This window comes from Adelges cooleyi, unplaced genomic scaffold, assembly GCF_023614345.1.
Source record: "Adelges cooleyi isolate 19-005CV unplaced genomic scaffold, UGA_ACOO_1.1 ACOO_flye_CR_arks_rails_tigmint_CR_PRNA_118, whole genome shotgun sequence".
Taxonomy (NCBI): domain Eukaryota; kingdom Metazoa; phylum Arthropoda; class Insecta; order Hemiptera; family Adelgidae; genus Adelges; species Adelges cooleyi.
The window spans coordinates 585,318-601,988 of NW_026095771.1; the positions used below are offsets into that span (position 1 = coordinate 585,318).

Genomic DNA, 16,671 nt, shown 5'->3' on the forward strand with positions numbered 1-16,671 from the left:
CTTTAAACAAGTACATTCTCTATTATTCCGGTTTCCGGTGAAATGTTGTACTTGTAATTTTTAAATACTTATAATTAAGTTAAGATGAATACCGATTTACTATTCATTATTATTATGTATGTGATGGACTTATTTGTAATCTTCTTCGTAGGCTTGGCCTTTCTAATAAACATGTTGAGTCATAATGGGGCGAATCTTGTAAGTTATTAGTTTTTCATAGCTTGGCGCTACATAAAAAATGTGGTTAATTTTTAGTCAATTATTTTTTTCTTTTATTGAAAAGTGCTTTTTTAAACATTAGACATTCAAAATTGCCATCATAAACATATAAAAATAAAAATATGACAAATTTAGCTGCTGCATCATTTGTTAGTGGGAAACCAACAAACAAATAAGTATAGTACCTATGTCTGAAACAATTAAAGTTGTAAAAAAATAATGTATTCAATTTAATATGATGTTATAACTTTTTTTATCAGTTATTTTAGGTTGATAGTGTAGCATAATATAAATATAAATAAAATAATAGTGTTCTTCTAAACCAAAATTCATTAGATATATTTTAAAAATGCCAACTCTGGAGTCAAGTTTTATTAATTGTATATAATGTGTGTACAGTGGTGAACACTTCACACAAGATATTACTGAATGAAAAAATGTTTTTTTCCATAGTTTTTGATTTTTTAAATCAATGAAATGATTGCATATACCTATATTTGTTAACCGTTGAAGTTAATATCAAAATAAACAAAAAAAAAAGGTTTGTTCACATATGTGCAAAAGTCATCTATGTATTATCAACGATTTCCAGTATTATAATTTTATATGAATTCTATATTCATTTTTTTTTTTTAATTAATTAAAAAAAACATGCAATATATTTATAAATTGTATACTCATAAACCTGACCTAAGTTATATGGGATAACAAACATCTAATATATGTTTATTAAGTTCATATAAAAGGAACAATAGCCCAATTAGCCAAAGCATAATCTGAAACCTAACCAATAGAAGTATCGAATTTAGTAGTTTTAATTATATTATATATTTAAATTCAATTATTGTACATTTTACAAAAAAAATGTTGTGTGTATCTAAATTGTACATATTTATTTAGTTCCAAGTATGGCTCTTTAGCATGTAAATAAGATAATAATAATTGCAACTTGTGCGGCCTTAAATGATGAATTTTATTTAAGCTCAATGAAAAAACAAAATCATCGTTGCTGCCTGCATTTGACAATAACGGTAGATAGGGCTGTACATTATCATTACCTATTGTGACTATAGAGTGATCTGCGGCCGTTATTGTTACTATACAATATACATTATTATCGTGCTGTGCATCACGTGTGTGTACATCTCGGGCACTATTGAAAATGAACCGTTATTGTTCGGGGGCTGAAAGATTGTCATCTTGGTAATTAAACTCTTATTCAACGACCATTGTTCCGTTTATGTGTATCGGTTACTGCGGTAGAAAAGGGGAAGCCGCCGACAATTCCTATACACTTTGTGTACACCGTACTCTATAATATACCTATATTATAAAACCACCGTGTCCCCGTCAGCAGGGGGGGGGGCCCTCTTAGAGAGGCCATCAAAACCCAAAATGGTAGCAAAAAACTAGAAACCCATATTTACAGAAATGTAATCATTTTTTTCCCCCATAATTTTATAGTTATTAGTTGGGACAAATTAAATATATTTTTGAAAAATATAACCCCATCACTTGTATTATGTTAAAACCGTATGAACTTGATAATTTTAAATGGTAACGTATATATTTTGTTAACTTTTTAAATTAAGGAAAATTTGCTGAACATTTTTTTGACTGGTCGATAACCAGTTTTGGATAATTAGTTTTCAAGTTATTCAATTTTAAAAGTTAGTAGGGGCAGAGCGGTTGATTAATGTGAGCAGATAAAAACATCTCTACTCTCCACCCTTACTAAATAATAAACTTTAATAGCTTTGAAACTCGAGTTTATAAGATTTTAACATATAAGGGACGGGGTTATAATTAAAATTGTTTTATTAAATTTGTCCCAACTAATAGCTTATATAAAATTATAAACAAAATAATTTAAAAAAGTCTAATATCTTCTGAGTTATTGACTGGTCCATAGTTAACCAATCACCCAGTATACATTGCATAATATATAAATGACAAAGACATAATATCCCTTGCATTATGGATAGCCTGTCTATCAATAAATCACATGAGACGCTAATTAAAAAAAAAAAAAAATTAAGTTTTCTAAATAAAAAATGTGTTTTGGAGGAAAATTTATAAAATCAAACAACACACCATTAATTGTTCATAGAATGCTATTTATGTTAAATATTACATTGTAATAATATATTGATAGTTTTAAGGTTTAGTGCCAGTAACAAAATATGATAAACGGCCACTTACTTATTACTTGACGTAGACGTAAGCGTTTTGGTCATGAATATACAAGTGAGTCTATCGACAGACTACAACGGACTTAAATCGTTAACATATGTCACGGTAATAGATACAAAGTATGCCTAGTAAGTATAACAAAACAACAAATTAAATTAAATCACAAAATTGCTAAATCATAACTAAAATTGTAGCGTTAATTAATTATCGTTACTTTGGTTTTATATTATCGACATTACTCTAAATATATCGCTAACGGATGAAATAATATAACAAATGTCTCTTTTGATGTCTGTTTAAATAATTTAAATGGGTAATTTTATTTTTGGAATATTTGAACTTAAATTAGTATTTTAGTAGTACAAAAGACAAAGTTTAACTCACACGTTAAATTATTTAAACAACCAGTCTTATAAAAAAAAAAAAATAATAGTAATAATAATAACGAACAACTCATTTTCTGAATTTTTTGAACAACGGATGTTTGACGCCAGAGTTTCTCCTGAACTCAGCGTAAACAGCGTCGTCCGCGCCAGACATGGAACTCATTTTGCCGGACATTTTCTTATAGTTTTTAGAAGAAGTGCCGCCTTCGTAAGGCATACGTTCCTCGTCGGCGTCCGTATCGTTGGCAGCCAACACTTTACTCAACAACAGACCTTGATCTTCTCTACTGCCATAGAACAGTTCCGGATCCTAAATAAAGTTTACGAGATGTTATTATAACAATACATATTAAATGTAATGAATACAATTGTCAAGTATAAATCACGGCCATAGAAGATGAGTTTGGCTGACTCAACCCCACCTTCCTTCCCTCCTAATGGTTTAAACGTTTTTATATATATGAATAATAAACAACGTCAAAAACTACTAAAAATTAAGGAAATTAAAAAATATTGATTGTTTTTATACAAATGAAAATAATTATGTCATATTGAAATATTATACTTATTTATTTTTGGTACAAAATGAAGTTTAAACAGTTTCTGGAGATTATGATGTTTTTATTTTAAAAAGTACTTGTTTTTAATTTCTTCACAAGTCAAAAAATGAAAAAAGTTATTTACTCCCTAATAAGCGGACAACTGATAACGGTGGATAATCGACCTTCTATGGCCGTGGTACAATAGACATGATATTAATTTTATTACTTCCTCCATTCCGGCAAGTTTGGTTACCACTTTGTAACTGTAACCTTGATCGATGAGAAACCGTTGTCGTTTTCTCGAATAACTCATTTCCATTGTATCTTGCGACACCAACGTGTAGAAGAATGCGTTGTACTCTTCGGCGATGGCAGTCTTTTTGGCACGCAAGATACGACCGAGACGTTGAGCTTCTTGTCGACGACTACCGCCGTGAGACGATATTTGTATGAGTACGTTGGCGTCGGGCAAATCGAATGACGTGTCGGCCACTTTACTGACAAATATGGTATTGACTTTTGGATTTAGCTTGAAATTTTGCAGAATTTGAATTCTTTCGGCCTAAAAATATTGTTACACACAAGTGTTATCGGACAAAAAGGTTACATCGGTTGCATAAGTGTGGCAAAGCGCTCTAAGAGTTTATCAATCGATAATGATGGTCACGCTAGACCGATTTCCTGTTGATTTTTTCTTAAATTAAAGACAAAATTAGAATTTGTTTAAAACATGAATTTTTTTTTGGAAAAAAAATGTATTTATATTATAAGTTATATAAATCTGTTTTTAAATTATTTTTATTATGCTGTTAGTTATGATGCATGTAAATTATTATAGACACACAATCAACCCCCATCGTATCCACCCTACTACTACTAGGATCTGGAACCTTTTAAAAAACAACTGTCCCAACACTGGGCAGAATAAAAAATTGCAAATTCCCATATAACTGCAAACAAAAACGCTATTTTCCCACAAAATTAGCTCTTATGGGTTCCGCATAATTATTTTAATGAATGTGTAATTGACAGCGTCTAAAAAATATATATTTTCTTATCCCTCCTCCTATTTCCAATCACTAGAAGCCTGTTCAAGAAATCACTAAAATTTTGGATACCTAGTTTAACCATAAGTACTTCTTTGTGAAAAAAATTGTCATAGACTTATTACATTACCTGCGACGTAGGCCCATAAATAAACGGTTTGCTCAGTTTCAATGCGTATTCTTTGAGGGCGAACACGTTGTCCGAGAAAACAATAGTTTTATCACCGCGTTGTTCGTGATAGCGAATCAAAAATTGACAAGCCCGGAATTTGTTAGGGTTCATCACAAAGAAAAGCTAAAAAATTCAATACAAAACAACAATTGTAATTTTTTTTATAAATTATTACATAACGTCATCGGCACAGAAAAACATCCCATGAGCCGAATTTATGATTTTGAGGTTTTGGTACTGGTGTTTAAAATTCATTTCAATAGCTCATTGGAAATTTCTGCTTTTAATGTTTTCAATGTCTGTGTTTCTTGAAAAATCAAGTCCTATCGCATGGGAGGTTTTTCTGTGTCATCAGCGATAAACGGTTAAATCACCATTTTCTTGCTCGTTCTCGTGGCCAAGTACTCCCGATAGAATTCCGGAGCCATGGGACACCACACTTCCGAGCACTGCACTTTGGCGATGTAACCTCTCTGTTGCAGTTCCAGCCAGTTGGCTTCGTACAATTTAGGACCGATTAAAAAGTTCAAGTCGGCTATTTTATCGTCTTCTCGCAACAAGGTGGCGGTCAAACCCAATTTGCAATGCGCTTTCACCAACGTCAACACGCGTCGGAACATTTTCGCCGGTATCGTGTGTACCTCTGCAACGTAAAATAATTGTTAAATAAATAACAAATATAATAACAAGAAAATAAACCAATTGTTTTAAGTGGACAAAAGAGAAATCTAGTCTTAGACTTTATCGGTATTTACTAAGTGCTTTACTGACTACAAACACATTTTAGTAGCCTAAAGGTGTCTGGTACAATAATGAGAACCGTGTGCATTTACTCTCCGTCCTATCGGACATTCTCGCTAAGCAGGAAACTGTGTAGAAAGAGTAAAACAAACTTCCAGAGGCGACCGAGCTAGACCTTAAAGCACCCCAAGTCCAGTTAAGAAAGCCAAACTAATAACAATAAATCAAGTATTATAAAATATTAGCTTGGGATTAGCCGACAATTTTTTTTTTTTTTTAATTTACTTTTATACTATCAAGAACAATTAAGACCACCCTAATATTCATCAAGTTTAACAGAGATATCTTCACTTCGAGATATATTATTTTACTGAGCTATTTAACTAAAAGGTGACTTAAGTGGTCCGTTCACACACACGTTAAGTTGGTAAATTATTAAAGCAGTGAGAACAAGGCTTTACTCACCGTCCAGCACCATTATACCCCATTCTTGATCTTGCAACCATTTCATAGTCTGCTCGCCTTCCCACGATCGTTTCTGAGTGTGCGTGATCATCGAGTAAGTAGTTATGAAAACACCACACCCCATTAGTTTGTCTTTGACGTCCGATGTAAATCTGCATACTAAACTATCGTCGGCTGTAAAAAAAAAAATATATACATATATATTTATATAAGGAGGTTCTACGATTAAAATTATTTTATAGGATTTAAATACTAAAAATAAAACCGAGCCACATGGTTTTATCATCCCTTCGCACAGTGGTCGGAACATAATTTCAAATACGACCCAAGAGACTAAATAATTGACAACTATAATATTTTGTTTACTAAAAATAATATGATGCTGAAGATAAAATTAAGTATTACAGACCTTGTCAAATTCCCAGATATCTATAAAATGTACCCATATAAAACTAATGGTAAACAATTATCGCTGTGCATAGTTGACTATAACACACAGCACTGGGTGTTTACGTTTTTTAATAAAATGATAACAGTCCTTATCGTTAAGTATTTTATAATATCAAATATACTTTGGTGAAGAAATATGTGTTATTATGGATTGCTAAATATCACCTTAAACCATGCGCCGTAAATATTTTCATTCTAAAACGTGTGGCGCAAACATAGGCTTTATTAAATATAAACTATCTAAACAAAATAGTATTATAAATAAGTAAATCATTTTTTTTTCTCAAGTTAATGAAGTGTTTTTAATAAATACAATTTATTTTATTCGGATGGTTGTTAGATATAGAAATGTTTTTAATAATAATTAAAAAAAAAATCATTAAGTGGGTGAAAATATTATAAATGTCCAATGTAGGTTAATTTTTTAATTTCTAATACAAAGTTTTAACATAATGGTAAAATTAAATAGTGAACAAAACTTTAGATAACTACTTTAACTGTTATAACACGCATAATCTTTTTTGGAGAAAAAAAAATATAAAAAAATTGATTGTCAGTAACTTGTCGTTAAATTTTGAACATTAGTTGTATTTTTTGTTTTTATCAAATTAAAAAACGCCAATGTCGCGTTTAGCTTATTGTTTTTAAGTCTTTTAACGTCATTCAAACAGTGTTTAAGCTACATTTAGAAATAGTTTACCATCATAACTGTACAAGTTATTGTAAAGCATGACTGGCGCAAGACTTAGGCAACATATTGTACATGTTACTGTATTGCAAACTGAAAATGTTTATAAATTAATAACTGAACAAAAGGCAAAATTGGAGTTTCCTAGATTGAAATATTGTCTTGTTGCATTAATTTTTTTGATATTTATTGATTTCAATGTAAGTATTGATTGAATTTGTTTTTATTGTTAATGGCTTTGGTGAAATAATTGTTTAAGTCGATGCCATTGTCACTGTCTATAGACTACGAACTAATTGTGTAATAATGAAATAAAAATGTATACCCGTTGACCACATTTTAAATTGATACTTCCACTGTTCTACGGAAACTGCAGAATTGCAAAGAACTAACGCTCGCTTACGAACAGTACAACAAGCCGTAACGCCAACCAAACTTTTTCCAGCACCTTAAGAAAAAAAAATACATTAGGTAACAACAAGTATACTTGATTGCCTATTGATTGAAATTTGTATAATAAGGATTCTTCCGTTAAAATAAAATTCTAAAAATTACTATTAATCTTACCACAAGGCAACACAATGATTCCCGATCGCGCACGGCTGTTGCCGAACATTTTCCGTAAGCTTTTTTCCTGATACGGCCTTAGCGTCGCTTGTGGTTTTAAATCAATACTGTAAACGAAACAATTTCAATTTAATGTATTATTACCTGTAGAAAAAAAAGTGGCATTTTCATGTATTTAAATCGCTCACTTAATGTCTTTGTTGACTTTGTCGTTTTTGAAATCGTACTCAACAAGTAAAGGCGTGTCGATATCTATGCACCGTTTTTGTATTATTTCGATTTTCTCTTGTCGTACTTCGAACGAAACAAAATTTTGTGTTTTTTCTTCTTCCTCTTCTTCGACCTTGTCGATTTTCTCGTACAGGTCCGTGATGTCTTTCGGCACCACTTCGCTCGTTGCACTTTCATCTTTATACTTTGACGACGACTCTCCCGGGAACTAAACCGACGAAAAAAAACAATAACAAACTTATTCAATCGTTTCACCGGTAACAAGACGGAAGGTTATATTATTATTACGTGTGCCGTTTTCAAGTTCTTTTCTTCTCTAATGAGTTCGTCGGTTTCCTCGAGACGTTTAAGACGACAAGAACCGATGACCGGATCCTTGAGCAACTTTTGTAATATCTCCGGATGTTGCGACTCGATGAAATAACGATTGTGTTTCAACACCAGTTTGACCTTGCCGTAGGATAACGTACAAATATTAATAAACTCTACAATGCCGTCGGGTATACTGGTTTTGCTTAAACGTTTCAAGTATTCGATAATGTCTTTGGTCTCGAGTCCAACACTCACGGCGGCGTACAAGGAATACGCTGTCAATTTATACTGGAAAAAGATTTATATTTTTATATATAAATTAAATATATATTAGTCGTCGGTGTGGTTACCTCGTGCAAGTGTGTTGGTCTACAGACGGGTTCGGCGATGGCGATCATGAAATCATGAGCATGTCGATACACCGGAGAATACGATTCCAAAAATATATGACCGTCGGGGGCAACCCATAATGGACGAGACGGGTGATCGGGTTTTAGATTCATTTGCGACCGATAATCTTTGGCGCCAAATTCGTCTTCAACGGTGTTGATTTCATTTTCTGCGTTTTTCTTTGCCGCACTGGGAAGACCTTCTATAAGAATTAAAAAATAAATATTATTATCATTAGAATTGGGATTCAAAATAAAAAGTCTTTAGGAATTAATAAAAAAAAACACATTAAATATATATTTCTTATGTGTAAATAATATATAAAAATAAAAGACTTTAGACAGTAAACCATTCCATGGACAAATTTTTTTTTTTTTGCAGATAAATAGAAGAAAATAATCAACCCAGTGATTTCTTTTTAAAAATATTATTTTGTTTATGTTATTTTCAAATTGTTGTATAAAATTAATCTCAATATTTATATTTTTTTAGAGCCAAGTTAAATAGTAATGTACCTATGTCTTTTATAAACTTTTTATGTTTATAAAGCTTTTACGTTGAACAAATAGTTGTATTAAATAAATAAAACAGTAATCAAACAAATTATATCTTAAATGGAAATGGACTTTTTAAGTTTATACCGAAAATGTCGACCGAGAATGTTAAAGTGAATATAAATAATATAATAATTTTTTTTTAGACGTACCCTCTTCGTTGACTGCCGACAGAACTGGATCGTCTAAGCCAAGCGAATTTTCATCAAACTCGTCCTTCTTTCGTTTTCTGCCTCTTTTTTCTATAAACACATAACGGTAATTATTAACGAGTAAAAAAGTGTTTTAAAAAAACTTTTCATGTGACATGTTATACAAACTTAAAAAATTAAGCACAAACACATATTTACAATATTCTACACAATTGCTTAAATTAAACTAACTTAAGAGACACACTTTTAAACTTTTTTACGTTTAAAAAAGTTTTGGTAAATAAACATGAAAGGAGTATTAAACACTACTCCATTCTATGTTAAACCACTTATGTATTATTTTAAGCACTAACTTATAATAAAAACCACAAGGCAGTTCACACCTTAACTGTTAAACTTAGCATTATAGACAATATAATTTTATTTAGTGGAAATTTTTTTGTTTGAAATAATATATAAATATAAGTATTATTTAAATCTGTTAATTATAAGAACTTGTAAAATAAATAATATTTAATTATGCAAACTGATATAGTCAACCTTATAGATATATAATTAATGCAGGAATGATTTTATAAAAGAAACAATAATAGTACTACATACTATTTAGTATCAGTTTATTGATTTTTCATGAATTTTATTATTGAATTAACAATCGAATGAATAACAAGGGGAAAAAATTGAATTACTGGAGATAACAGATTTCAGAGTTGTCTAATCTCCCAACAATAAATTTAATAATTATAACGTAATGTAATTTTTTTTATAACAGTCATCCAAGCATAAGCTATTTAATATAATTAAAAAAACCAAAAAAAAATGAAAACATCTTTAAAATCCTTACTAGCTTTGAGTTTCAGACATGCATTTAATCTGTAAATGTGGTAAAACAATAACCATGGAAAAAAGCCACAAAATAAAAATAAAACACTATAGAAAAAACCAATGTAGTGAAAAAAAACCATGAAAAATAAAGACTTCAATCAAAAATAAACCAATTTAAATTCAAAAATCAATAATCTGCGTATGCCCAATCAATCTAACAACTGTGCAATAGTAGTCATTGTAGCTTCTTTCACCTGTTGGTTGGCATTGTTCATCTAAAATTACAAAATTAAATATATAAATAAAATCTGCTTTTTCATACTGTTAAAAATTGTTTATATTGTGTAAAACTTCGCTTATAATACCTGAAATTAAATCGTTTGTCGTAGAATTAAGTTTTGTCTTGGTTTGTTCGACTATTAGTGACGGTCCTTGAGTAAACGATTCTACCGGATTTATCGCGCTATTCCTAGCTTGGTTTTTAATCTCTGCCTTTTTTACAACTTTGTCGACCTCCCGTTGGTCAGGTTTATGCGATAATCTGTGTGGTATTACAATCCTAGGCGACGTGTTATCCAACGAAGTATGGATGATCCCTGTACGATAGGTACATGCATATTCCATTAACAAAAGCGTCCTACATCATAATTTGTTATCGAAATACACTTTCTTACAAACCTGGGCAATTTATACTCGACGACTTTGAACATCTCCAAGTCAAAAACGTTTTACCTGTGTGCTTAAGCACATACATATGTCCCATCCAACAAAATTTCGTACACCCTTTGTTGGAACTTATCAACTGTGGTTCACTCATTATAACAACTAAACTCGTTACACTCTTAATAAGATTGAATTTTTTGGCCAAAATTTAATTCAATTACAAGGTATTTCCATTGACCAAACTTTATTCAAGTAATAACAATCAATAATTAGTAATAAAAAAAAAAAGATACATATAATATTATAAAAATACTTCAAAGAGATTACACTTTATATTATATTTTACACAAACTTTTTCGTTTAAGAATGATTAATTTGTCTTTTTTCCATGGCTTTTTTTTAAATTACGAGCTTACCATTTAAGTTTTATTGATCAGCATCTATGTGGTAAGCTATTTTCATAAGATTAATGATACTATATTAATAATATTATTTTTATTACTTAAACGACAATGTTGTTGTGTTAATAAATAAGTAAAATTGTCACTATTTTTTTATCATATACCTTCTTGTATAATAATGTGGTCGGTCAATCAATTTGTAAGTCGCTCTACATTTCTTTATTTCTAACTTGTTCTCTACTACCCATACTTTTTATTACATCTACTCCACACATTCTGCTTATTTATACCATCTGCCCACTTCGTTGTTTTTGGTTAAGTTACCATCTTTGTGTGTTCCCATAAAACATTTTTTTGTCGTTACTTTTTAACACTGTCAACACAGTTAGAACCAGTTGTTTACCAATTTTCACCAGCTGGTTCAAGTTTTTTTATCGATGCCCCTCGCCTCCTTATATCATACGTTTAACTATTCTACTGTAAATATTTCATATTATAAGAAATAGATGAACAATCACAAGAATATCGAAACTAATATTTTACGGAAATCTGTTTTGCCGTGTAGTAACAATCAAACCCAATACCTCTAGAAACCAAGTCTGCTTTTTACCACTGCGTCACATTATTCAAAACCTTTCTTCAAGATGAAGTGCACGCCTAACGGCATTAATATTTCAACATTTCATTTGAGTAACTTCCATTTTCCTTTAATCTTTCTCATTCAAAGGCTGACAGTCACTCACTTACGCCATTAACATTTACCCCAATAGGTAACGTTGTCTTTCTGTCGCACACAACAATGCCTCAATCTGTCTTGTCCGACCGCCATTTCCTTCATTTCACTCACCGGGGAATTTTGGCGAAAATGATCATTAACACTTTTCGCTATGACCAACGGAATTCGTTGGTTTCAAAATAGATTTTTATACGGTCCGAAGTGTATGCAAAGCTATTCGAAAAAATATACATTATAACGAGAACACGACAAAACGGTTTGCGATTAATCCTGAACAACGAGAAAACAACACAATAAGGTTAGGCGGTTAAAATCAGCATTGAACGTACTCAATGTTACCGACAAACTGTTATAGTGTAACGAAAAACGACTTTAACTTACCCGGATTTTCTTTTTTTGTTTTACCCATGGCTGAAATTTGAAAACAAGGGCCCGGCCGAACAGCGGACTATAGAAGTGAATAATATTTTGTTATGGTACGGTCACTGTTATCAATTGAACGGCACATTGTTGATAAAACTGTAATCAATAAAACGGAACCGACCAAAGGGGACAATTCGATTGCTCCACGCACATTAATTGCGCCTAATATACCATTACATCGAATAAACCATTACACCGAATACACCATTACACCGAAAATGCCAAATGGAAAAAAATTACACCTAACAAGTTTTTTTATACATTATAATATATGAAAACTAAGTACTACTAATACACACATATGGAAAAATATTTAATAATATTAAATAATATTTAATTATTATTTATTATTGTGTTTAATTAAACTTCTAATTGTATTTAATTAAAATACATTTAAGTAAATGTAGGTACCTATTTCATTTTATTGTCGGGTACCTATCCAATACTTTCATAATTTTATGATGTATTGTTTTAAATAGATGGTATAATATATCGGTATTAAATACTTTAAAAAATATATATATAATTTCATTGAAATTTTATCAATGAAAATACTGTTTTACTTTTTATAAAACGTGTATGTATGTTTTGAAAAACATTTTTCCTTTACAAACTCAAGAGACAATATTTACTATTGATAAACTATCATGTAATAATATAATAATATCAAGAAATATAAATTGAAAAAAATTGACAACATACTTAAGTATAATGTTAATAATAGTTATTACTTATTAGGTGTGTTGGAGAGTGAAAATGATTTTCAGAAAATCCCTCACAGATCTGCATCTAAATTAAAGAAATTTTGACTAGCTATTGTAAAATCAATAACTTTTCAATTCCTCTTTTTTAAGCTATACCTAATATGTGTTAAATATAAAAAAAAATCACAGTTTATAATAATATTACAAATAATAATAGCCTCGATTGAGGATAACTAATTAAGGTTATAACTAACTGAATTAATGATACATTTAAAAAATATAATAATATTTGTATTCCTGTTATAAGCTCTAAGCAAAACAGTTAATAGCCGTTAGGTCTTTTCAGAGTTGCAACTTGCAACTAGGGTTTTATTCCCTATATACGTTTGCATATTATTTTAATAGTACAAATTATGCATTATTACACAATTATGAAAAAAAAAAATTAAAACTAGAAATTAAAATAAAATTTAGTAGACACTTTTAGTAAACAAAATTCGTTATCTGGTATTAATATCATATTACCATTTTTCCATGGGATACCTAACAAATCTCTTTTTTAACGATATCGCCCCTCGGTCCTCTCTCTCTCTACATCGGTCCATTTATTTATAGGTCTATGTAAATAAATGAATGATTAGAAAAATAAAAAACAAGGGAAAAGTGAGTATGCCTAAATTTTTAAACTCGCATGATCCAAAAAATGAGAAAATAACTTTGCAACACTGCCTTATAGGATTTTTGAAGCTTACTCCGAATGTTTTACCAGTTTGTTTCAAAACCGGTCTAGATTCAGCCTTGAAAGTTTTGCTTAGTAATTTAAATGAATTTAAATTGGGTTTTTGCGTTTTTTGAAAAATATTATTTTTTAATTATGTGAGTTTTGATTCTAGCCTACTCCTCGTTTGTAATGTTAACCCACTCGTGGGAGGCTTCACTCATAAATTTTAAAATACAATGATTTTATTCAATATATTTTAAAGGTACTTAACATTTTGATGAAAAACAAATGATAGAACTGTTTGTCCATCTTTAGGTTATATAGTATAATGTCAAATGGTCAACAATATTCTGTTCTTTTAAGGAAAATCAAATAGGTACCTAATATATTATACTGGTGGTATCTACAATTAAAATTATTTTAACCCTTTAAATGTAATAATAACGATAGGACAATCACCTTACATTTTGTATTTTCCAAGACAAGATAACTCGTAGATATTAAAAATATATAATATTTAGGTATCTGGAAAAAAAACTAAAACAATAAAAATGATACAAGTAGGTAATTAATAAAAAGAGTAGGAGGACTAAAATCCGGATTTTCATATTTAATCCAAAGTGTAAAATTAAAAACAAATTGTTTATTTATAAAACAATAATTTGATTATTTTATTTTGAATAAAAATCTAAAAATCTGGATGATTATTGTCAAATCGTAGTTCATAAATTTAGAAATAAAAACAATAGCTAGTTTTACAAAATAGTGTACTTACATACTTAAATCACTTACTAAACTATTAAACTCTCATAAAAGTACTAACTATAATATACCCACTGTAAATAGGTACCTAGTTTCTTCTAACTATACCTTCTATGTATACTTGTAATTTTTGTATAATTTAAAAATCCGTTCTACACAACGAAAGTTTCAACTTTTAATGTGTAAAACCCCAAATTGTATTTTACTAAACAAGTATATAATAGCTGGAAATGTTTTTATCATTGTCTGCTATACTTTTATGATTCTATTCTAATAATTACGATTAGGTAACGGCAATAAGTAATTTGTCGATAGTATAATATGATTAATCAATCAATTTACTGCCTATAATAACAGTTTATAACCGTTATAAAGATAAACCGTTTGCATTTAACAAGGAATACCTAGAAAAACGCGGCTTTAGCATAATAATATAATAGTTCTCTTCGTGTAGCTAAAACATAATATACATATTATATTCTTTTGCTAAAGGTTAAACTCGTAGTACATTGTCTTATCTGCTTCGCATTATTTTTCACATTGTTATGTTACTATAAATTACCATTTTATATTATATGGAACCTAATACTAACGTTATACAGGTGCCTAATTACCATAAAACAATAAAGCCAGCAATTAGATTATGAAAGGTGATTTTTTAATTTTTTTAATTTTACTACATTTCACTTTTATTACTTGATAAAAAAACAGTCGCTTTCATAAAATAACAATTTAAGGAATTAAAAATACCTAATATATGAATAATTTTGTGGTACTATATTATAAGAGTAAAAAATAATTATTATAGTTTGTAGAGTAAATTTTAAAACTTTAATAGATTATTAAACAGCTAAATATAACATTTGAATCTAAAAATAAAAACTATAACTAGGTAAGTATGTTAATTTGTTTTATTTGAGCATACTTTTTAACAACAACTTAATGACTTGTAGAGCAAAAAAACAATTTTAAGTGCCAAATTTGTTTGAACTATTTTTTCATGGTCATATTATTTAACATTTCCCAATTAGGTACATAATATTATATAGATAAGGTGTACGCGACAGGTTTTCGATAACAATGGATTAGCATTGATTCTTTGGAAAAAAAAATGTATAATCTTTTGATAAAATGTACAATGAACACTGCGGTCAATTGTAGTGGTGTAGACTGTAGTGGCTAAATTATTATGAACAAGTCAACTTGATTAACACTGAATTCAGAAATTGTTATAGAATTCAATGTATACATAACTGATAACTATTATGTATTGTACAGATTACTCAGACGGGCTATCGAGAAAAAAATCCTTGACCTGGACATCCATGAACTAGACCATAATAATAATAATAGTAACAATAAATAATAATATGATCAATACCAGTGCCATCGATGAACCGTGCTTAACTATGCTAAAAACAAAAACTCAACTAAACTAAAACCAACACTATGACAATAATATACCTACTGTAATTGTGCAGTTTGTTTTTTATGTGCGTTAAATTTTAATTTAAAAAAAGTGTTGTGCATAAAAAAAAAATAATTACATCTCACTATGAGTTGCATTGAAATAATTACAAGTCAATAAATTATTATTATCTATCGATAGCGTTCATCTATATGTTATAAGTATACTGGTCGGACCTAGATGAGTCACTGAAATCAGTAATCACAAGACATTATAGATTTTATTCCGGTTATCAAATTTGACATTCGCGTTTATATATTAAAAATAATATAGCCATTAAACGAAACAAACCGGTGTTTTAAAGTATGAATAATTGTGCCTCTGCGGTTTTTGTTCATTTGGGTCTAACCCGACGGCCGAATTATAGTTACTATAATTTTGAACGAGCCGGTTTGGCGGGCGTCGATTCGCGCCGTTGCGTTGGCGACATTGTCGTGAATCGTTTTATGTTGGCAATGCGGTTCCGGTCCGCGGGTAATGTCACGATTAAGGGTGTGCTCCTTATCAGTAAAAAAAACCATAATAATGTTATCACAGAATAACCCACAACGGTTTGGCGCATGCCGGTAGCCTTGGCCCGGTGTGCACGACCGTGTGACTACGACACGATAGTACTAAAAAATATTATGTTATTATTGTACCCAGGCCTCTGGGTTGGTTTCCCGGGGGTTGTGGGATCGTTATTAAGGCAAGAGTAGCAACTCTGCGCCACCGAAATAGATGTATAATATACTTTCTGTACCGTGGACGGTGGAGACAGAGCCGGTCGTCAGTGGGTGCTCCATATTATAATTTTTTATAGTAATAATTAAACCGTATACACCGACAATACGCGGTTTACAGAGAGTGCAACAGCCAAC

General features: G+C 30.2%; 1 protein-coding gene across 3 annotated transcripts; it reads right to left on the bottom strand.

Moving 5' to 3' along the window:
• Window positions 1-2,327: 2,327 nt before the first annotated feature.
• Window positions 2,328-12,227, bottom strand: LOC126847745 (general transcription and DNA repair factor IIH helicase subunit XPB). 3 transcript variants are annotated; one of them, XM_050588138.1, is made up of 16 exons: window positions 12,115-12,212; window positions 10,612-10,838; window positions 10,299-10,529; window positions 10,188-10,208; window positions 9,109-9,198; window positions 8,363-8,604; window positions 7,989-8,300; window positions 7,658-7,908; window positions 7,470-7,576; window positions 7,228-7,350; window positions 5,765-5,938; window positions 4,933-5,201; window positions 4,517-4,681; window positions 3,567-3,902; window positions 2,863-3,108; window positions 2,328-2,537 (listed from the first exon to the last, which is right to left on the bottom strand). In XM_050588138.1, the coding sequence occupies exons 2-15, from the start codon at window positions 10,748-10,750 to the stop codon at window positions 2,866-2,868; spliced, it is 2,703 nt and encodes a 900-aa protein (XP_050444095.1). In that variant the 5' UTR covers window positions 10,751-10,838; window positions 12,115-12,212; the 3' UTR covers window positions 2,328-2,537; window positions 2,863-2,865. The 3 variants fall into 3 exon arrangements, with proteins under 3 accessions (XP_050444095.1, XP_050444094.1, XP_050444096.1); XM_050588137.1 differs by having other exon boundaries at window positions 2,328-3,108; XM_050588139.1 differs by lacking the exons at window positions 10,188-10,208; window positions 10,299-10,529; window positions 10,612-10,838 and having other exon boundaries at window positions 2,328-3,108; window positions 12,115-12,227.
• Between the last annotated feature and the right edge of the window lie 4,444 nt (window positions 12,228-16,671).